General features: G+C 42.5%; 2 protein-coding genes across 2 annotated transcripts; both read right to left on the reverse strand.

The window, feature by feature from the left end:
- Nucleotides 1–347: 347 nt before the first annotated feature.
- On the reverse strand, nucleotides 348–7,490 carry KGD4 (alpha-ketoglutarate dehydrogenase subunit 4). Its single transcript, XM_005530078.3, has 4 exons — nucleotides 7,430–7,490; nucleotides 6,337–6,400; nucleotides 1,851–2,053; nucleotides 348–623 (listed from the first exon to the last, which is right to left on the reverse strand). The coding sequence occupies exons 1-4, from the start codon at nucleotides 7,466–7,468 to the stop codon at nucleotides 606–608; spliced, it is 324 nt and encodes a 107-aa protein (XP_005530135.1). The 5' UTR covers nucleotides 7,469–7,490; the 3' UTR covers nucleotides 348–605.
- Nucleotides 7,491–7,649: 159 nt separating this feature from the next.
- Nucleotides 7,650–15,186, reverse strand: CENPH (centromere protein H). Its single transcript, XM_014258842.2, has 9 exons — nucleotides 14,918–15,186; nucleotides 14,771–14,826; nucleotides 13,534–13,582; nucleotides 13,087–13,161; nucleotides 12,328–12,384; nucleotides 11,391–11,454; nucleotides 11,057–11,108; nucleotides 9,755–9,915; nucleotides 7,650–8,518 (listed from the first exon to the last, which is right to left on the reverse strand). Exons 1-9 carry the CDS (start codon nucleotides 15,163–15,165, stop codon nucleotides 8,426–8,428), a joined length of 855 nt encoding a protein of 284 aa, XP_014114317.2. The 5' UTR covers nucleotides 15,166–15,186; the 3' UTR covers nucleotides 7,650–8,425.
- Nucleotides 15,187–21,149: the final 5,963 nt, after the last annotated feature.

The following is a 21,149-nucleotide window of genomic DNA, read 5'->3' on the forward strand; positions in this document are numbered from 1 at the left end:
GATGGACCAGGCTCTTCTTGGTGGTGCTAAGCGATAGAACAAGAGGCAATGGGCAGACACTGATGCCCAGGAAGTTCCACCTGACCATGAAGAGGAACTTCTTTACCATGCAGGTGACCGTGCACTGAAACAGATTGTCCAGAGAGGCTGTGGAGTCTCCCTCACTGAAGATACGCAAGCACCATCTGGACACAATCCTGTGCTGTGTGCTCTGGGACAGTCCTGCTGGAGCAGGAAGGTTGGACCACATGACTCATTATGGCTCCTTCCAACCTGACCCTTAAAAATCAACAATGCTGTGATTTTGTGACCTCAACCAGTGGAAAAAGAAAGACTCTGTTAGACTGTTGATTTTTCAAATGGCTAATTAGAAAAATACTTTAATAGTGCAGACATCATATATATTCAATAGCTATTAGCCATCAACATAAAATCCTTCTCGGTCACAAAACAGTATCTTGTGTGTTGTGTTGATCTTCTCACCCATCACATGGGATTTTATTAAAGCTATTAGTATACAATAATTTTTAATATTAAGGAAATGCCTTTATTGTGAATATAATACCTCATTCTTCCAATAGTGGTCAAGAAACTATCTTCTACATTTATTCTGGACCTCCACGCTGCAAAAAAAAAAGCATACAGTTAAATATACTTCACTAATAGAACGTAAAACTGAGATCAAATTATCTTCTGCACTGTTATAGACTACGAGACATAGTTACAGCTTTAATTTCTGATTTAAATGTTGACTTTTCTACCATATAAGAACAGGCACAGAGTGTCAAATATCAGCATCTACCGGTCATGGCTACATTTTTTTCAAGGGAAAATACAAAAAAATTAACACGTGCTACCTACAGTTACAGCTGCTTCCATGTCTCTTTCTCTGAAGAAACCTGACTCTTAACCTTAAAAATATCTGACAAACACAATGCTAACGGACACAAGTTTTAAAATAACTTTCACTGCCTACATTCCAAAGTGCAAAGTAAAAACAAAGCCAAGAGGAGTCATTACAATCTTAATGAGAAATGATAAAGTTATTCAGTTCATTATTTTTCCAATGAAATTATTTTACAACTTAGCTCACTGTTAAACAAACTTAAGCAAAAAGTCAGGAAGTGTATTACTATAGGAAATAACTGATTTTATTTCTACTACATAGATGCAGCCTACTGGCACACATGAAGGAAAACTGATTTCCTCTACTAATATAGTTACGCTATACATGTCTTTACCATTTAACAAAGCTTTGCAAGCATCTTTTCATTTCAAACTCACAATCACCTCACCAGTTCCTTGCGTTTTGTGCATTCTCCCTTTTGAATCATTACTTTTTACAACTGAGAATTATTACAGAACAGAAGCAGGTTTTTCTTGCCTTTCATGTACAATGTCATATTTATATATTATTGCAGAAAATATTTATATCAATAAAATGTTTCTACTAGAAATACAAGAGTTAATTTGCTAATAAATAACTTACAAAACAAGTTTGAGAAATATTTTGGACCTTGATCAGCTGGTAATAGCCTTTCCTGGTCTAAGAACAGACTTCTGCATTCCTGCCCAGCACAGTCAAAGTACCTATTAAACAACTGTTATAAAACAGGTAGTGGTGGTAATTAATGCAGGTTGTGACTATTACAAGCTTACCTGAACATCTGTTCTAAGTCCAAATCTCTCTACTCAAGCTACTATACAATGAGAGGTGGGTACCCTCTCCATTGAGAATACATTGGGTATTGCGTATGAAAACAATGAAAGCCCAGGGCACACTCTTATAAAGAATTGCTATATAATACCATACCAGAAGATGTAGAAATAAGCTAAAGAAGAGAACTTACTTGAATATATTCAATCTCTTCATCTGACATTTGTTTCCTTCTGTATTTCTGAGGTAAGGCTCTTGTTAATTCAGAAGTATCTGGTGCACCTTGTACTCTACTAACAGGTGAAATATTTTGAAAGGCTGGTGATATGCCTCCTACAGATTCTTGTGCTTTTGAAGCAAGGAGAGATGGCATACTTGCTTGTAGAGATTCCTGTACTGAAACCCAGATGTCAACACCATTTACAGAAATATTACTAGACTATAAAATCAATAAGCAGCTAATAAAATCTACCATTGCTTAAAACTTTATTTGTTAACCAAATACGTAAAAGAATTAAGTCACTCCACTTCTCAGAACCTGCTTTTGTTGTTAAATGTATCAAGTGCAGAATCTAAAAATTCTGACAGTAGTTTAAATGGCAGAAACACTCATGTGGAAATAAGATGTGTCAGCATATACTCTTAACAATGGCTTTTTCACTGGGAAACTGTACTTGGAGAAAAAGCACAAAGTTATGTAAAAGTTTGTGTGTGGGCTATTATGTAGAAAGATAACTGAGGTGATGCTTTTTGTTTGCTGCAACTGAAAAGAGACAAGTGAAAAAGATCTAGAGGCTTATAGAAAGATAAAGCTCACAATAGGCTGCAACATGCAATGCAGTGCTGTACCCATTTTTAATATTACAAAATGGCATCCTATCCCATTTTGTTAATGATGTGCAGAAGGACCACTAAGTATCAGGCATCAGCAATCAATGTTAATGAAATGCAAAGACTGATGAGTGCATGGAGTTCTTCACAGGTGAGGATCAGGAGCTAAGCTTCAGGAATTCACATTAGAGAAGTTGCCTTGATTGTGCAGAAAGAAGAGATGACAATAGGGCAATGTCGTCACAGTCAGCATTTTGAACCTTAGGTCTGTCCCACCATGGCTAATTTTACAATGGAAATATGCAATTGTCCGCTGGGCAGGACAGAGATAACAGCAGTATGTTAATTTCAGCACTCAGTCCTATATATGGGATGGGATCCATCCCAGGGTGATGAGAGACCTGGCAGATCAGCTTGAAAACCTGCTCTCCATCATTTACCAACAGTCCTGGCTCACTGGTGAGGTTCCAGGTGACTGGAAGCTGGCCAATGTGATGCTCATTCACAAAAAGAGTGGGAATGAGGATCCTGCTAATTACAGGCTACTCAGCCTGACCTCAGTACCCAGTAAGGTGGTGGAACAGTTTATATTGAGTGTCATTGTGCAGCACTTACAGGATGGCCAGGGGATCAGACCCAGCCAGCATGGGTTTAGGAGGGGCAGGTTGTGTTTGACTAACCTGGTCTCCTTCTATGACCAGGTGACCCACCTGGTGGATGCAGGAAAGGCTGTGGATGTGTCTATTTGGACTTCAGCAAGGCCTTTGACACTGTCTCCCACAGCACACTCCTGGAACAGCTGGCAGCCCACAGCTTGGACAGGAACACTCTGTGCTGGGTTAGGAACTGGCTGGATGGCCCAGGGAGTGGTGGTGAACGGTGCTGCACCCAGATGGTGGCCAGTCACCTGTGGTGTCCCTCAGGGGTCTGTGCTGGGGCCAGTCCTGTTCAATATTTTTATAGATGACATGTATGAGGGTTTTGAGTCCTTCATTACTAAATTTGCAGATGACACTAAGCTGGGAGTGTGTGTCAATCTGTTGGAAGGTAGGAGGGCTCTGCAGAGAGACCTGGAATGGTTGGAAGGATGGGCAGAGTCCAGTGGGATTTTAATAGGTCCAAGTACTGAGTCCTGCGTTTTGGCCACAAAAACCCCCTTCAATGTTATAAGCTGGGGACAGTGTGGCTGGACAGTGCCCAGGCAGAAAGGGACCTAGGAGTACTGGTGACAGTGGCTGAACATGAGCCAGCAGTGTGCCCAGGTGGCCCCTGGAATAGTGTGGCCAGCAGGAGCAGGGGGGTCATTCTATCCCTGTACTCGGCACTGGTGAGGCCACACCTGGAGTTCTGTGTCCAGTTCTGGTCCCTCAGTTCAGGAAGGAGATTGAGACGCTTGAGCGCATTCAGAGGAGGCAACGAGGCTGGTGAGGGGCTTGGAGCACAAACCCTGTGAGGAATGGCTGAGGGAGCTGGGGCTGTTTAGCCTGGAGAAAAGTAGACTTGGAGGAGGGGTCTATCTATTATCACTCTCTACAACTTCCTGAAAGGTGGTTGTAGTCAGGTGGGGCTGTCTCTTTCACCAGGCAGCAACTGACAGAATGAGAGGACAGTCTTAAGCTGCACCAAGGGAAATACAGGTCAGATACTAGGAATAAGTTTTATATGGAAGGAGTGGTGAAGTACTGGAATTGTCTGCCTGGGGGGTGGTGGAGTCACCATCCCTAGATGTGTTTAAAAAAAGATTGGATGTGGCTCTCATTGCCACGGTTTAGTTAAGGTGTTAGGGCATGGGTTTGACTCAGTGATCTTGAAGGTCTCTTCAACCTAGTGATTCTGTGTTATATAAGGGTAAAACACCTGACAAAGCAGAATGCTTCCACAGAAGTCCTTCCCAGTGCTCCAGAAAAATGAGCAAGACAAGTGCAACATCCAACAGCTGGACAGAGGCTCTATATAACTATAAAAGCAGCATGAAAACTGCATGAAAGCAGCTAAGCAGCTACAACACCACAGTTTTGCCTGCTTTTGTCCTTCCTGGACACACAAGGACCACAAAGGAGAGGAAGCCAGTTTTTCCCTTAATGAGTTTGATGTAGTTGCAGGATTAGGACAAACAATCAAACACCTGCAGCACTGTGACCAAGTCACCATTGAAAGACGTATTCAGAAGCTGTCAGTCATAAGACTGGGTCTGAAAATCCCAAGGTGTTTCAGAAAAAACAGAAGATCCGAAACAGAGCAAGGCAGAAGTGAGCCCATCAGAAGCAACATATTGTGAACAGGGGGCAAACTATTTTTGTTTCAAGAAATAATACATCTTACATACAAAAAAAAAACCCAAACAAAACAACAAAAACAACAAAACCAAAACCAAAAAACAACCCCAAAAAAACCACCAGTTTCTCCAAGTTTGTTTCATCCACCATAAAAAAGTCTAGAAATTTGTCAAGGATTTTCTTCTACTGTATGTTTCAGTCAGAAGTGTAGTTGGAGTAGAATTGTTAGCCAATTAAAAACATAAGAAGTGCAGTAATCAGAAATTTTACTGCTGCTGCTTTAGTTCTATTACAGTCTCCTCTACATCTTTCCCTTCCATATTTGAGACCATAATGTTGTAGTAGTAATAGGCCCAATAGAATATGACTGGCCTTTCACATCCTTAGTTGCTCTAAGTAGCCATTTAGCTATGTAGGAGCAACAGTCTGGTACAGTTATGCAGTTTTTGCTACAGCATTCAACCAAGACAAAGTGGGGTGCAGTTTACTAACAAGATGACTGATCCTGATGAAGGTAGAAGTCTAATGTATTTAAAAGATATAGTCACAAGAATCTTCTGATATAGAGATAAACAAGAGGTCAGAAACACATTTTCAAGCTTTTGAGAAAAAGCTTTTTGATAAAGTAGTTCACTGGCACGAGAGGTGGTGGATTTGGCTGAACTGTGCAAAATGTACAGAATTTTGACAGGAAGTTATTGCAGAAAATAGTTCATGAAGAGTTCACAGGTAAGTCAGAAGAGGCATTTATATGCACTGTGGAGGCTTTCAAATGTTAAACTAAACTTAAAGCTAACCTGCAGGCTTGATAATCCTGTGGCAAATAACTAGGCACAGTATAATTTCAAAAGAAGTGAGAATAACACAACAGAGATTTTAAAGACAACTACTATCTTTCCTTCAGATGCTTTTTGACCCAAATGGACTACTAAACCAACATATTGCTGATATAAATCTGTTGTTTAAATATAATAGTATTGGGAATACCATAAATATCAACATAGTTTTAAAAGCTAATATCAAAGATTGCAATGAAATATTTTTTTTTTCTCAGCATTAATTAATAACACAAGAAAATACTTCTTAAAATGTACAGAGGGCTAGATCTCCCAGCTATAATCATGTTTTGAAAATACAGCAGAAAATACATCACATGCTTCAACCAAGAAAAAAATTAGGAAAATGCAACATCATTTATGCAAATATCACTGAATAGCAGAAGCTGCTTCAAACTGACTTGGGCACTGTCATTTCAGTAAATATCAGTATTTGGGAAAATGTGACTTTATATAAAGTAGAAAGCAAACACTTTGCTTTGAAATCTTTGAGAGTCTTTCTTGAGAAAAAAATACAGACGTACATGCATTATGTGTCTACACACAGTTGTACAGAAAAGAAGTTGTGAACAAAGTTCAAGAATTGCCTTTAAACTAAATCAAGCATGTTTCAAAAACCCCACTCCAACTCAGTCCAGTTGTATAGCTGAAAGTGAGAAATTTGGTCCTGGTTCTTAAATAAACAGTTCATGTAAAGAAATGTTGCACAAGCTGTATCCATACCCAAAATACTTACTTTTAGGTCTGGGACCACTTTTTCTGTCTGGGAACTTTATCAATGGGGTATGTGGCTTGACTACCTAGGAGGAGATCAGGTAGTGAGAGAAACAGACACAGATTACCATTAATAATAAAGTGGAATGTACAATGTATCCAAGAACCACTCTCAACAGCTCCCCTCTGCACCAGTACTCTGATACACTTACTCCTTCTTGAAGTTCTAAGTTTACCCCACGAAGAATTTTACTTTAAAAAGTAGTCCTGCACCCTGATGTCCGGAGCAGGTACAGGCTTTGTCTTCCTATTCTCATCTGTGTGTGTGTGCAGAAACAGCCACTGCCATTGAGTGAATACAGCCACAATGCAATCCTCTCTGGTGAGAACCCATCCAGAGTGCTTTGGCCAGCTCTGGGGTCCCCAAAGCAAATAAAACTTGGACGTGCTGGACTGAGTCCAGAGCAGGCCATTAGGATGATCAGAGGGCTGAAGCACCTCTCCTGTGAGGACAGGCTGAGAGAGCTGGGGTTGCTCAGCCTGAAGAAGGCTCTGAGGAGACCTTACAACCCAAAGAAGGGAGGTTTGGATCAGAAAGATTAGGAAGAAATTATTTGAGGGTGGTGAAGCACTGGCACAAGTTGCCCAGACCATCTGTGGCTGTCCCATTCCTGGAATTGTCTAAGGCCAAGTTGGACGGGGCTTTGAGCAACCTGTACTGATGAAGGTGTCCCTGCCCACGGCGGGGGGTGCTGTAACTAGGTGACCTTTAAGGTCCCTTCAAATCCAAACAACGCCGTGGTTCCACAGCGCATTAGCACATGGAATCGCGAGCTCTGCTCTGCCTGTACAAAGCACTTGCACCTTGGAGAGGCAAATCTTAGGAAGGTGCTGCCAGCTAGCTCCGCGCCCGCTGCTATCACAGCACCAAGCACCTGCGACACCGTGTGCGCACCATTGCACGGCTCTCCCCAAGGACACCGGCCCCCCGGCGGCGTGTTCTCAAGCCACGGCCGCCTCAGACCTGCTGCTCGGCGGCGGCGGCAGAAGCGAGCCCCGCTCGCCAGCCAGGGCTCTGGCTGTTTCAGACACCGCCGTCCCGGGGCCACTCTTACCTGCACCGCCCTGGTGGCGGCCGCCATCTTGCTGCCCATGGTGACGAGCCTGAGGGGCAGCCCCGGGCCCCGCCCACAACCACGAGCGCAGCGGGGGGGGGGCCCGCCCCGCCTGTGGGCGGGGCCCGGAGCAGTGGCATGACCTGCCAAACGAACCGCTGTATCAGGAGTTAAAAAAACCTCCAAACCAAATAAAGTACTTTCAGGAAAATCAGCGTTTTATTTTTATATTAGTTAAAAGCGACCACATTAAAAAAAATAGCTAGGGAACACTCACTAAGTTTAAAGTGATGTTACACACCAACGTAACAAGGAACACTCAGCACCCAAAATGTACACTCCAGGAGTAAATTTCTTTCAAACATCAAACACCACCAACAAAATAAAGACCAAATGCTAGTGAAGACGCAATTAAAACACTGCTTAGCTGCACAGCTGATAGTATGCAGTCACCTCTACAGACAAGAATCACTGCTAAAAAAAGCATAAAATTTCTGGTGTTTAAAATAATGCATAAATGCCTTAATAACAAAAATAATCCCAAATCCAGATTTGCGAATAAATATTCCAGATTGAGCTTTTGACTGGAACAGAGCAGGGTCAAGCATCCTGCTTGAGCTCCACAGCCTGCTGGTCCCCAGGAAAGGGGTACAGCAAAGTCCACTTCTACATGAAACCTTGAACTTTTCTTGCATTATTGTTGCTTTTCAGAGGAAAACAAGTGCTTGAGACAGAACATCTTGAGAAGTGAGTCTTCAGTTATTTTCATTTCAGCTCTACTGCCTCTTCAAATGTTTGCTGTCCACCAGAAGATAAATTTAATTTCAAAGAATTGCTTGGACACATTCTAATTCTCTAGAAAGAACACCTTTCAGAAAGATCAAATTTTAAAATTCATTTTAAAATAAAATTGTTTTTGAGATACATATAATCTCTCAAATTTAGTTAAAATGTGCACTGTGTATAAAATAAACATCAGTGTATCCACCTCCTGACTCACTGAAGATAGACATTATTTTCAAGCTGTAGAACAATTGCCTTTAAAGATGGATCTTCTGCCCAGTTAACTCTGCTTCCAATGATGATACTCTATAAATGAGAAAGATTCACAGGTTAAAACAAGCCCTTGCAAAGGACAATTCCTAGCAAAATATCTCAAAGAAAGTCTGCTTTTTAATTTTTTATTTGAAAGCCCTTGAAATTCACAAGCCTTTGAGGTAGGCAGGATGGGGTGAAAAAGGAGAAAGGGAAGTATTGATTCAGATCCTATTGTTGATACATAGACAAAACCAACCCCAAATCCATGCTTTTTTATTTCCTAGAGGGGCTTTGCATACTACCTCTATTTTAAACACAGAAACCTAGAGAATGTTTTTAATGATATGAAAAAAAGTTTGCCTCAAACACAAAATAGCACAGTTAACATTCTCACCCTGCCATTCTGGATTGAAAATAGGAATATAAATTTAACCAGAGGATTTGCTCTAGTTAGGGCTCAGAAAATTTTCAGAATACAAAACCAGGAGATAGTTTTAGACTCTAATCTAAATCCCAGTAAAATATGAAATTTCTCATTCTCAATTTGAAATGTAACAACATTATCAATGCAAAATTGTAGCAGCCATAGCACGCAGAGCAAAAAGCCAGAACACTCTTTTTGTCCTTGACACTTCTATGCAGCCTGAGACCCTTCCACCCTAACCCAAACTGTGAGGTTTTCTTCCTCACTTTGCATGGCTCCACACTCCAGGTGACCTACATGTATACAGACTAGTTATCAGCCCGTGACACATGGATAACCAAAAGGGCAAAGGCTGCTGAAAGAATTTGGAGGCTGGCTGTGGCTCCAAGCCAAGGCTTCACAGAGCTGTAGGGGGTGACACAAACAGAAGGCACGTGGTCAGAAGGGGCAGATGGAGGCTCACTGGTAACATGGGATTAACACCTATTTATTTCTTCTAACCATTAGATGGGGAAACTGAGTTGGCAGGGTACAGAGGTGATTCAGAGTAAAAGGAAATACACCCATTACTGTGACATTCTTCAAGAAAGATGCATTATTTTTGTACCTTTAAGGAAACAGACAGATTGACAGAGTGTCTCTAAACCCTGCAAAAAATTAATGCAAAGATGCTTGTGACAATTGCATGGTCTTAGCCTTTAAAGCAATAGAAGTCTTCCTTTTACACACAATTCTTCCATTACCACTGTTAAACGTTTTAGGAAACACAGTTACGTGTTGTTAAGTTATATTTGCCATACAGTATGTTATCTTGAGTGTAATGAAAAATTGTGAACTTGGTTCTAAAAGCCATACAACATTACCTGGAACACGTTTTGAATTATTGCAGTAATCTCTCTTTCTTTTTTTAATTTATGAAGCATCTTCTCTGTTTCAGTGACATTCATACTCGCTTGTTTCTCCTTTTGCCTTTTCATCATGGTCTGAATTTGCTGTAGTTTCTGTCCTCCATCTTTTTTTAGTGCTGTTGCATTATTAGGAAAATTAAGCATTAAGTAGTTAGGTGCACAGTAGAACCGAAGATCTTTTTCTTCACAGCCACCTAAAGCACTTCCACTGCAATAATCCTAATTTTACACTCCAGTTCTTCCCTCCAATATACCTCAAGATATTTCTTTTATATGCTGTGACTACCTTGTATCAAACTACATCAGTTGGCTCCCTAGCCAACAGCAAAACAGAAAGTAAGTCGTATGCTGCCTGCATTTCCCTCACACAGGGACTAATTTGCACCTCTGTCCCATACCCTGTCTTTGAGTGCTACAACATTTATAGTTGTTTTTTATACCTCTTAAAGACCCTTACTCCTTTTCCAGATTTCATTGAAACCAAATTCCAAAGTCATACAAGGAGCATAGGGACATGACCAGTGAATATTACTATTTTTATAGGAAACCTGGCTAAAAACTAGACTGATTAATAGTGTTTAGGGGCAGTTCATATGTGGAAAGAATGCTGGCAGAGCATTCCTCCCTTTATTTGCCAAGATATCGAGTATGTTCATTTTTCCCCATGTGAACAGTTATTTCATTTTGTTTGTTCATTACTGTCAACATATACTCAACTCCCTACACATGAATCAAACAATAGCTGTTAAAATTCGTGGCAAACCTGGTCATGAAAGAGCATTAAAGAACACATTTACCATATAAAGTTCTGAATATTGATGTCACATCTAAATTTGACCCACTCTAATGAGACTACTGAATACCAATATACATACACTTCTTTATAACTAAATCCCCTCTGTATTCTGCAAACACCTCACAAATGTGCAGCATGACAAAAAATGTGTCTTTCAGGTGCTGTAAGGCTGATTTAAATTACTAAACAATGTGTAACTTTCTGAGGTTGTTACATGAAATAATAAAATGCTGCCACATTGTTTTTGAGTGCTGTCTTGCATCTCTCACTTCAACATGTCAGTCTCATGTTCAAGTAGAGAACATACTATCTCATCTCTACAGTACTTTCTATTCTTTTAACAAGTCTTATAACTGTGTTTTGTTACTTCCCATGTAAATTAATATTGCTACAAGAACAATTTCAAAATATGAACTCTATATTAAAATACAAACCAAAGTCAATACAGATAACACACTTACAGAGTCTTTTCCTTTTAATGTCAATCAACTGCTCTTCCTTCTGACGTGCTTGCTGAAAGGAAAAAAAGTATTTTCTAAACTCTTTGTCTTCAAAAATATGAAAGATGCTAATTCAATACACAAAAACAGCTATGGGCAACTCTAAAACAGATTTACTTACCTGCTCACTTTAGGTAATCCTCTCAATAATTTTGACAGCAGTAGGAACTGCACCCACATCACCAAGTCACTCACACCCAGGAGTAATTTGTGCAGTCCTGTTGCTTTGCAAGTGAGCTCCTGCCGAGGTTGACTGACCAGCACAACAATAACAGAAGCTACAACTGCCACTTACCTGCTGATATTCAGTTATTGTCTGGCTGAGCAATACTATGCGTTTCATTGTTTCCAGGATCAGACTAGGGAAGGAAACAGTTGCATACTTTAACACTGCTAGTATAATTCAATATAATAAATTTTTTAATCAACTTATTTAATTCAATTAAATAAAGAATTTCTCACTTCTCCTAACAGCAAAATAATATTACGTGTCACTTCTTTTTACACTTACACTTACAATATCACTTCTTTTTACAGTTAATATACTCAGTACCGTTGTAGAGGCTAAAGAGCTCCCTTATTTCCCTCTCAGTTTCCCTAAGATTTCATTTAAGACTGTCAACATTTTATTTCACAGAGTTTGAAAGGTATCAAGAAAGCCCAGCTATCTAGAAATGGCTACGAATTAAAGTTCCTAAATCATGGAGATGCAATCTCTTAGTTGTATTTCTGACAGAAATTAAATTTCTCATGTTACTTCATATTCATCCACCCATTAATAATGGGTAGGAAATTAAAGCTACTTTTAAATGCTTTATGCTTTCAGTTCTTTTTCAAAGACATTTTGCTTCTAAATAGTTAATTAACAAAGGCAGCAAAGCAGAGGAAAGGCCCTATTACAAGCCAGTAATATGTGTTCAGCTATTATAAATGCAGGTAATTCAGGTACCAAAGACAAAAAGCTCTCTTGGCTACAAAGCAGTTCTCTCTAGTGGATCAAGAGTTATGATCTCTGTAATGAAAGGTGGGTAAATTCAGAGCTCAGCTGCAAATCTACCATGGGCGTATGAGTTCTGATCATGCTGATTCTAGCCAGAAGGTAGATAGTATATAATTTTGTCAAATCTAGGAAAAGGAAGCTTGCTTTCACAGGAGGTAAAATTAAATAATCTAGAAAGAAACTGTGCAAAGTCTATTCCTTTCTAGACATTTGAACTCCAAGAACACCTTACCGTGAGCTCACATCATCTTGTTTCAGTTTGTTTCTCAGGGCATCCATAATTTGGACCCTGCATATTGTAAGAAATAGCATATGACTGATGTGAACTCATAAGAAACTGTGAGAAGCAGGAAACAGAGAGAAGCAGATATTTAATCAATAGAAAAAGATAATTTCCAGAATTCCACCTTTGTCCACTTTCACATTGGAATTATATAAACAAAATACTCCATACCTCTTAAATATCACACTTCTTAAATAATGGGACTTAACTCTCAGAACAGGAAAGAAGTATCAATGATTATTTGTGACAACTCCTTTTTCTCTTGACCAACATATCTGGACACTATTAATCCCAGATGCTGCAGAAAGGAAGCTGAGCAAAGGTGTGAATTCAAATAAACAGCCATGAAACACATGGGATGTCTAACATTATCATCTTACATCTTTTCATAGGCATTTAGAAAATACTGCCAATAAATATGCTTACTGATCTGTACAGTTACTCTTTCCCAACTATAAAGGAACTTTCAGGTTTACACATTTTAACTGGTAAGTTTTTAGTTTTGGTGGGCTTTGTTTTGTTCTTGTTTTACAAATTTTTTTTTTGTTTTATAGCATATCCATCTGCATTCCTGTCGTGCAATGGTAAAATCTTCCCAATCTCCCATATCACTTTAAAATCCTGTTTTAATCAAACGTATGTATATATGCATCTATGTATGCACACAGAGAGAGGAAACCTCCAAATAAAGGGTGAAGAAAATTCTACCTTTGCAAGGCCAATGTCTTGTTTTGGAAAGAGACTTTTACTTCCTCTATATCTCTTTCCAATTCTTGTGTGGAACTGAAAGACAAAAAGCAATGACAGACAACCTGAATGTGAAGAAAACAGAGTTTAAAAGTAGTGTCACATTTTAACTTGCTTTCTACATATCTAATGTAAGAATTTTTCATGTGAGCCAGAAATTATTAGGGCTGGGAGTAATTTAGCATGTGGAACTATATTAGTGAATTCTAGCCATCACATAAAGGACTGAAAATTTAAAAGCCACTTTAGATACAGAAGTATATTGGGAGAATGAATAAAGCATTTCTTCCCCACATTTCCTCTAAATTTCCATTATTTTCACCAATCTTCTCCAAAGTACTGATTGTTAATCCAGCAATTCACTAAGAAGGAATTAACAGAGAGTTTTGAAGTTATCCAGTGACTTACCTCAGGATAAATTTTTCTTCAATTAAATGATCATGGAAATTTTCCTGACCTGCAAAAGAGAACGTTGCTAAAACAAGTACAACAGAGACTTTTAAATACACTCTGTAGAGCATAAAGTATTAGTAGTTTTTGTGTGAACAAGTTATTGCATACTTCTACCTCCAAGCTTTATTATCCTTTACTGTTAATGAGACTATGCTATCAATCAGCTGTATCAGAGAAATAATTAGGCTTTAAAATATTTTAATTTAGCACTTTTTAGATGAGTTAGAGCTGGTTCAAGACATTGCTCTATATATGCCACTGGATGGTTCAGTGGAAGAGCATATACCAAACTGCATCCTGGGCTGTATTAGAAATGTGGCCAGCATGTCAAGGGAGGTGATTCTGCCCCTCTACTCTGCTCTTGGCAGACCCCACCTGCTGTGCTGCATCCAGGCCTGGGATTCCCAACATAAGAAGGACATGGATATGTCAGAGCAGGTCCAGAGGAGAGGAATGAAGATGATCAGAGGGCTGGAGCACCTCTCCTATGAGGAAAAGGCTGAGAGAGTGGTTGTTCAGCTTGGAGAAGGTTGCATAGTGACCTTGCTGAGTCCTTACAGTCCCTGAATGGAGCTTATGAAAGAGCTGGATAAGAACGTTTTACTTTTAGGGTATGTAGTGACAGGACAAGGGGGAATGGCTTGTACTTGAAAGAGGGTAGGTTTAGATTAGATATACTGTGGGGTGGTGAGGCACTGGTACAGAGAAGCTGTGGATGCCTCACCCCTGGATGTGTTCAGGTTGTCAGGTTGGATAGGGCTTTGAGCAAGATGGTCTAGTTGAAGGTGTGGCTGTACATAGTGGAGGTTTGAAACCAGATGTGCTTAACGTCCTTCCAACCCAAATCACCTTGTGACTCTACAGGTAATGGAAACATCTTAAATCAGTATTGCTTCCAAACACTTTTGGCAAGTGACCAGAGTTCTGAGAACCATCACTACATGTCAGAGGAGTCTAAAGTTCAAACCCAGAAAAGAAGTGAAAGAGCAGTGGGCAACTGCTCATGTAATCATTCTAATATGCCTCAAAAGCTGATTGGAAAATGAGTTAAAACGTACAGCCAGGGGGGAAAAAAAAATCATTATCGTAAGAAGGACTTTTGATAAATAATTAAAGATTTATATATATATATATATGACACACGGCATTCTTTGTTAGTGCAACATTCCACTGCGAGGAGGGATATATTTACCGGCAAGAACAGCCGTGTTGTACTCCATGAGCTGCTCCTTCATTCGGTCCCTCAGGCTGCGGCGGGAATAAAGCGGCAACAGTCAGGGGCTGCGCATCCCTTCACTGCACCCCCGGGCTGTACCCGTCCCGTCCCGCCGGCACTAACCAGAACAGACTGGGGACACGCACGTCGCCGCCCTGGGCCCTCGCCGGGGCCGGAGCCCGCTCCAGAGCCGGGGTCGGGGCCCTCACCGGGGCCGGGTCCTGGGTCGAGGCCGGGTCCTGGGTCGGGGTCGGGTCCTGGGTCGGGGTCGGGTCCTGGGTCGGGGTCAGGGACGGGGACGGGGCCAGGGTCAGGGCCGGAGCCGGGTGCTGGGTCAGGGCCGGAGCCGGGTGCTGGGTCAGCGCCGCCATCGCCTCACATTCAAACCGCGCGGCTCCCGGCGGCCCGTGCGCACCGCGCGCCTGCGCAGGACAGCGACGGGGCGGGCGGGCACAGCCCTCAGCGGCTCTGGGCCAGTACTGGAGAGGGAGAAAAGAAACATTGGGAGGGGGCTAAGTGAAGCGCAATAATCCTTCTGTCTGACCTAGTGTTCGCGTGGAAATAGAATAGGTGAAAGCTACTAACGGAAGTGAAAAATAAACTGCAAAAAGAAAAAACACTAAGTGAAGAAAGCTGCTGCATAGAACCAGAGACTTACCTGGGTTTAAGACCAAGTGCAGCTGTCAACACAGCACACTGATCCTGTTCATCATTAAACTGTGACCTCAAGTGTCATAGTCACACTTTTTTTTTTAATATGCCCAGGGATGGCGACTCCTGCACAACTCTGATCAGCTTGTTCCAATATCTGACTACCTTTAGCAGCCCCTGTAATTGTGTAAGGGAGGGTAGAGTTCAGCTCCTATCTCCTAGAGTCCTCAACACTTTCTTCTTCCTCTTTGAGCTCTGCCACCAGGCTAAGAGATCATCTACCTCACACAGCTGTTTTCCCTGCTGCCCCCAAATCGAATCTGGCAGACATTCCACCACCAAACTGGCAGAGCTCATGCCAGTGCTCCTGTCCATACACCGCCCTGCATGACCAGCCACAGCACCTGAGTGGCCCCAGAGCTCACCCAAGCTCTCAGCATTGGTCACAGGCTCCAGGGAGATGCCTTAGCTGTAGGAAGAAGGTAACTGTGCTGCCTTCCCCACCAGAAAACCCAACCAAACAAAAAATAACAGCTTTACTAAGTTTAATACAAATAAGGCACTTTGCTTATAGAGTGAGGAGTATTCTTCTTAAGTTCATATAAGAGTTAAAAATGTATAGCCAGATCCCATATAATAGGAGAGCACAACTGTTCAGTGGTGCTTATCTTGGTGTTGGCAGTTGTGGTGAGACTTAGAAATGAAACAACACACTTTTGAGGCAATATTAGTATAAGAGATAATATAAGGGTTGGTCTTTATTTGAGGCCTTTGGGGGCAGATATGGGAAAATGCTCACCCCACATGGGGCAGGGGTACAGTGTTGCCATGTGGGAGTCTAGGAGCAGTGGGGGTAGGGCCTGGCTGAACACGAACAAGAAGCACAGGGTACAGCAACTTGGCAGTGGGGGCAGGGCCTGGCTGAACAAGGAACAAGGAACAAGAAACACGGGGTACAGCAATTTGGGACAGGGGTACAAGGTAAGTAAACCTGGGACAGGGGTACAAGGTAAGTAAGGGGTTTACAAACAGTAACATGGTAACAATCTTCTAATTATTCTTAACAACAAGAACACAGTGAAATACCTTGAGGAATGGAGGAGGCATGCACCTCGTGAGCAGCATTTTAAGGTACACTGTGTCACAGAGTAGGCCTGACAAGCACAACTTACCAACTTGCATCCATTGAAGAGTTTCAGAGACAAACAGAAGGCAGCTGCTGCAATCATGGATGAAGTGAACCATGTCATAACTCACAGTGCACAGCTCCATCAGATACTTGGTACAGCTTCAGAGTACAGAATTGAAATTCAAGTAGCTTAATCACAAAACACTTCTGCATTGTGCTAGGGTGCTCATAGTCTAGGACTGCCCCTTTCAATGGCGGTCTAGCAGTTACCTGCAATATCAGTGCCACGTTCCACTGCGGGAAACTGCAAGGAGTTCTTTTCAAATTAGGTGATCAGGAACAAAATTAAGTCTACCAAGACAAACACTGTATCTAAGAACCATTTATTCATAAGGAAAAACAAAAGGGAGTTACTCTACTAAAGAGGGCTAGAAAAGATAGAGCAAGAGGAAGAAAAAAGGGAAAGGAATGGGGTGGGGGGAAGACAGAGAGTGAGAGAGAGTGAGAGAGAGGAGACAGAGAAAAAGATTCCACTGGAGGTTGGGGAGTGCCGTTGACCTCCCAGGAGGTGGGAGAGCATGCATGCTGCTTGACAGGTGACTGGACATGAGGTGAGAGGTGGTTGGGCAGGGGGTCCAGGAGCCTGGACAGGGTCCCAGTGAGGATCACAGCAGTGGGCTGGCTCAGAGGTAGGCAGGGTTGGATGCAGGTGGCTCAGACAGGGACACAGGGAGGCAGGACAGATGCGAGGGTAAGCAAGAGCCATTGAGGACAGGAGAGCCAAAAGGCAGTCTGGGGCCAGGGCAAAGAATCAGGGGAAGGCCAACACAGCTGACATCCTACTGGCAGTCTGTTATAGGTCACCCAACCAGGATGAAGAGGTAGATAACTTATTCTACAAGCAGCTGGACAATGTTTTCAGATCACCAGTCCTTGTTCTTGTAGGTGACTAACCTGCCAGCTATCTCCTGGGAACTCAACACAGTAGAGAAGAGGCAGTCTAGGAGGTATTTAAGAGTGTATGGAGGACAACTTCTTGTTACAGCTGGTGAGTGAGCCTACCAGGGGAGGGACTATGCTATACCTGTTGTTTGCAAACAGACATGGGCTGGTGGGAGATGTGGTGGTTGGAGGCCATCTGGGGCACAGTGATCATGAAATTATAGTTTTCAATATTTGGTGAAACAAGGAGGGGCATCAATAAAACTTCCATACTGGACTTCTGGAGGGCAGCCTTTGGCCCATTCGAGAGCCTTATGCAGAGAGTACCTTGGAAGCCCTTAAAAACAAAGGAGTCCAGGAAGGATGGGTGTGCTTCAAAACAGAAATCTTGAAGGCATAGGAACAAACTGTCCCAAGGGGCCAAAAGGAAAATGATGAGGAAAATGACTGGCCTGGGTGGGCAAGGAGGTTATGAAGGAGCTGAGAAAAAAACAGGGTATATCACCCTTGAAAGATGGGTCAGGTATCTCAGTAAATGCTTAAGGGAGTTGCTAGGTCATGTAAGAAAAAAACTAGAGGCAAAAGTCCAGTTAAAACTCAATCTGACCACTTCTGTAAAGGACAATAAAAAATATTTCTATAAATGCATTAATGGCAAAAGGAGAGCAAGGATAACCTCCATTCTCTATTAGATGCAGAAGGGAATTTAGTAACTAAAGATGAGGAAAAGGCAGAGATGCTTAACACCTTCTTTGCCTCAGTTTTCAACAGAAAGACAGGCTGACCTCAGGACAACTGTTCTCCTGCACTGGTAGATGGTGTCAGGAAGCAACACAGCCCCCTAATAATCCAGAAGGAAGCAGAGACCTGCTGAGCCACTGAGGTCCTCACAAATCTATGAGATCCATCCCAGGGTGATGAGGGAGCTGGCACATGTGCTTGTGAAGCCTTTCTCCATCATTCACCAACAGTCCTGGCTCACCAGAGAGATTCTAGATGACTGGAAGCTGGCCAATGTGATGCTCACTCACAAAAAGAGTGGGAAGGAGGATCCTGGTAATTACAGGCTAGTCAGCCTGAGCTCAGTGCCTGGCAAGATTATGGAACAGATCATTCTCAGTGCCACCACACAGCACCTAGAGGATGGCCAAGGTATCAGACCCAGCCAGCATGGGTTTAGGAGGGGCAGGTTGTGTTTGACCAACCTGATTAATACCATAGTTTTATGATGATGTGACCCACCTGGTAGATGCAGGAAAGGCTGTGGATGTTGTCTGCCTTTGCCACTGTCTCCCACAGCACACTCCTGGAGCAGCTGGCAGCCCACAGCTCAGACAGGAGCACTCTGTGCTGGGTTAGGAACTGGCTGGATGGCCCAGGGAGTGGTGGTGAACGCTGCTGCACCCAGTGGGTTTCCAGTCACTAGCAGTGTCCCCCAGGAAGCTGAGGTCAGTCCTGTTCAGTATCTTCACCGATGATCTGGATGAGGGGATTGAGTCCACCATCAGTAAATTTGCAGATGACACCAAGCTGGGAGCATGTGTCAATCTGTTGGAAGGTAGGAGGGCACTACAAAGGCACTTGGACAGGCTGGATCAATGCACCAAGTCCAACAGCATGAAGTTTAACAAGACCAAGTGACAAGTCTTACACTTTGGCCACAGCAATCCCCTGCAGTGCTACAGGCTGGGGACAGTGTGGCTGGACAGTGGCCAGGTAGAAAGTGGCCTGGGGATACTGCTTGACAGCCAACTGAACATGTGCACATTGAGTACTGTGTCCAGTTCCGGGCCCCTCAATTTACAAAGGATGTTGAGATGCTTGAACACGTCCGGAGAAGGGCAACAAGGCTGATGAAGGGCTTGGAACACAAGCCCTGTGAAGAACAGCTGAGGGAGCTGGGGTTGTCTAGCCTGGAAAAAAGGAAGCTCAGGGGAGACCTTATCACTCTCTACAACTTGGCTGTAGTGAGGTGGGAGTCAGTTTCTTCTCCCAGGCAACCACTGACAGAACAAGAGGACACAGCCTTAAGCTGCACCAGTGTCGCTCTATTGGGAACGGCGAGAAGAACGACACAGACTCTTTTGTGAGTTGAACAGGAGAGTTCTTCCTGTAGGTTTATTACCTCAGATCTTTTTTTATAGACTGTTACATGAAAGTACAGAAAGGTAAAACTCTTACTGGTTAGTAAACTAGCACATCACCATCATTGGTCAGTGGGGTACACCACCCCTCGACCTTCTCTTGCAAGAAAACAAGAAACTGACAAACAGCACCTGCAAGGCTGATTTCTATCTCTGAGGATTGTTTTAATTCCTCCTTATGATTTCCCAGGCCACTTTCTCAGGTGAGACTGAGAAAGTTATGCGGCCTGCTATTCCACAGGCACCGTGCTGCCTGCTTCATAGTTAGCATCCATACACCAGGGGAAGTTTAGATTGGATGTCAGAAAATAATTCTTCACTGAAAGAGTGATTGGGCACTGGAATTGTCTGCCCAGGGAGGTGGTGGAGTCAACATCCCTGGGTGTGTTTAAAAAAACACTGGACATGGCACTCAGTGCCATGGTTTGATTGATGAGGTGTTAGGTTAGGTCACAGGTTGGACTTGTTAATCTCAAAGGTCTTTTACAACCTAGCTCATTCTGTTAAAAAAAAAAAAAAAAGGACAAAAACAGGCTAGGGCCAGTACAAGAAGAAGACCTCAGCAGCCTGGAACCAAAGCAAAAACATAAGATTCAGAAAGTCTCTCAAATCACTAAGCCTCAAAAGCAAAAGCATAGCCTCAAAAAAGTCCCAAGCTAAAAACCCACACCCAAAGAGCAAGTTTCAAAAAGCCCTCAGTGCTTGTGAGGCAGTTACTTTTTATGCCCTTGGCTCCTCCCAGAGCCTGCCTGCTGACCAGGAGACCATTGGCCCAGTCCAATCTTTCACCATCTGCTTGGAGAAGCCCCTCTGGGGAGTTTAGAGTCTCCAATTGACTCTCCCATGTGAGGCGTTCAGGCAAAATCCTCCCAGAGACAAGGCTTCTTCTAGTTGCCTTCTACACATGGCACATGTGCACCCCTCTTCCACATGCCTTTGACAACCTCAAAATTTGTTGAGGCAAATCAAAACTAAATTGGCTCCTCACAATCAGGCATGCATTTTAACACTGAATTTTGGCAAGTTAGGCTCATGTCACAGGAACAGATAAAAGTAATTCCTACATGGGAGACCTCAGCCAGGCTCAATTGCAGTACTCAAAGATTTTGAGACATTTTAACAAGTTGCCATAGTTAAATACTGCCTTTTCCAGATTCAATTTGCAGTAACACCTATTCTCAACACTTTTACAATCTTTGAAGCTCTTAGGCAGTGCAGAGGGAGAAGGCAACCCAGAGAGAAGTCTAGGGCTTTCAGGATCTCCATCTGGTGAATATGGACCTTTGAGCAAGTGTAGATACACAGCTAGTCTCCAATATATGGGTGAAGAATGTCTTCATATTTGCTGGCAATGTACATAGCTATGACACCAACCAGCTGCAACTTTACCTTGGGAACAGCATTGTCCTACAGAAAGCAGCAGTAGAGATTTATCTAAATGACTTGATTCAGAACACAGGTTTTCAAGGTAGTCATTGTAAGGTTTGTT

Source organism: Pseudopodoces humilis, chromosome 4 (assembly GCF_049639895.1).
Source record: "Pseudopodoces humilis isolate 2021_Gansu_Grassland_sample_001 chromosome 4, ASM4963989v1, whole genome shotgun sequence".
NCBI classification, from domain to species: domain Eukaryota; kingdom Metazoa; phylum Chordata; class Aves; order Passeriformes; family Paridae; genus Pseudopodoces; species Pseudopodoces humilis.

What these genes read in the sequence shown, in the direction of transcription:
- CENPH (XM_014258842.2), bottom strand. Translation starts at nt 15,165, where the DNA reads ATGGCGGCGCTGACCCAGCACCCGGCTCCGGCCCTGACCCAGCACCCG. An exon ending in CAAGATGATGTGAGCTCACG is followed by an intron (nt 11,455 to 12,327) that starts GTAAGGTGTTCT and finishes TTCCTTCCCTAG; the next exon opens with TCTGATCCTGGAAACAATGA. An exon ending in CATTAAAAGGAAAAGACTCT is followed by an intron (nt 9,916 to 11,056) that starts GTAAGTGTGTTA and finishes ATAATGCAACAG; the next exon opens with CACTAAAAAAAGATGGAGGA.
- KGD4 (XM_005530078.3), bottom strand. Translation starts at nt 7,468, where the DNA reads ATGGGCAGCAAGATGGCGGCCGCCACCAGGGCGGTGCAG. An exon ending in CCGCCACCAGGGCGGTGCAG is followed by an intron (nt 6,401 to 7,429) that starts GTAAGAGTGGCC and finishes ATCTCCTCCTAG; the next exon opens with GTAGTCAAGCCACATACCCC. An exon ending in AAGTGGTCCCAGACCTAAAA is followed by an intron (nt 2,054 to 6,336) that starts GTAAGTATTTTG and finishes TCTGGGTTTCAG; the next exon opens with TACAGGAATCTCTACAAGCA.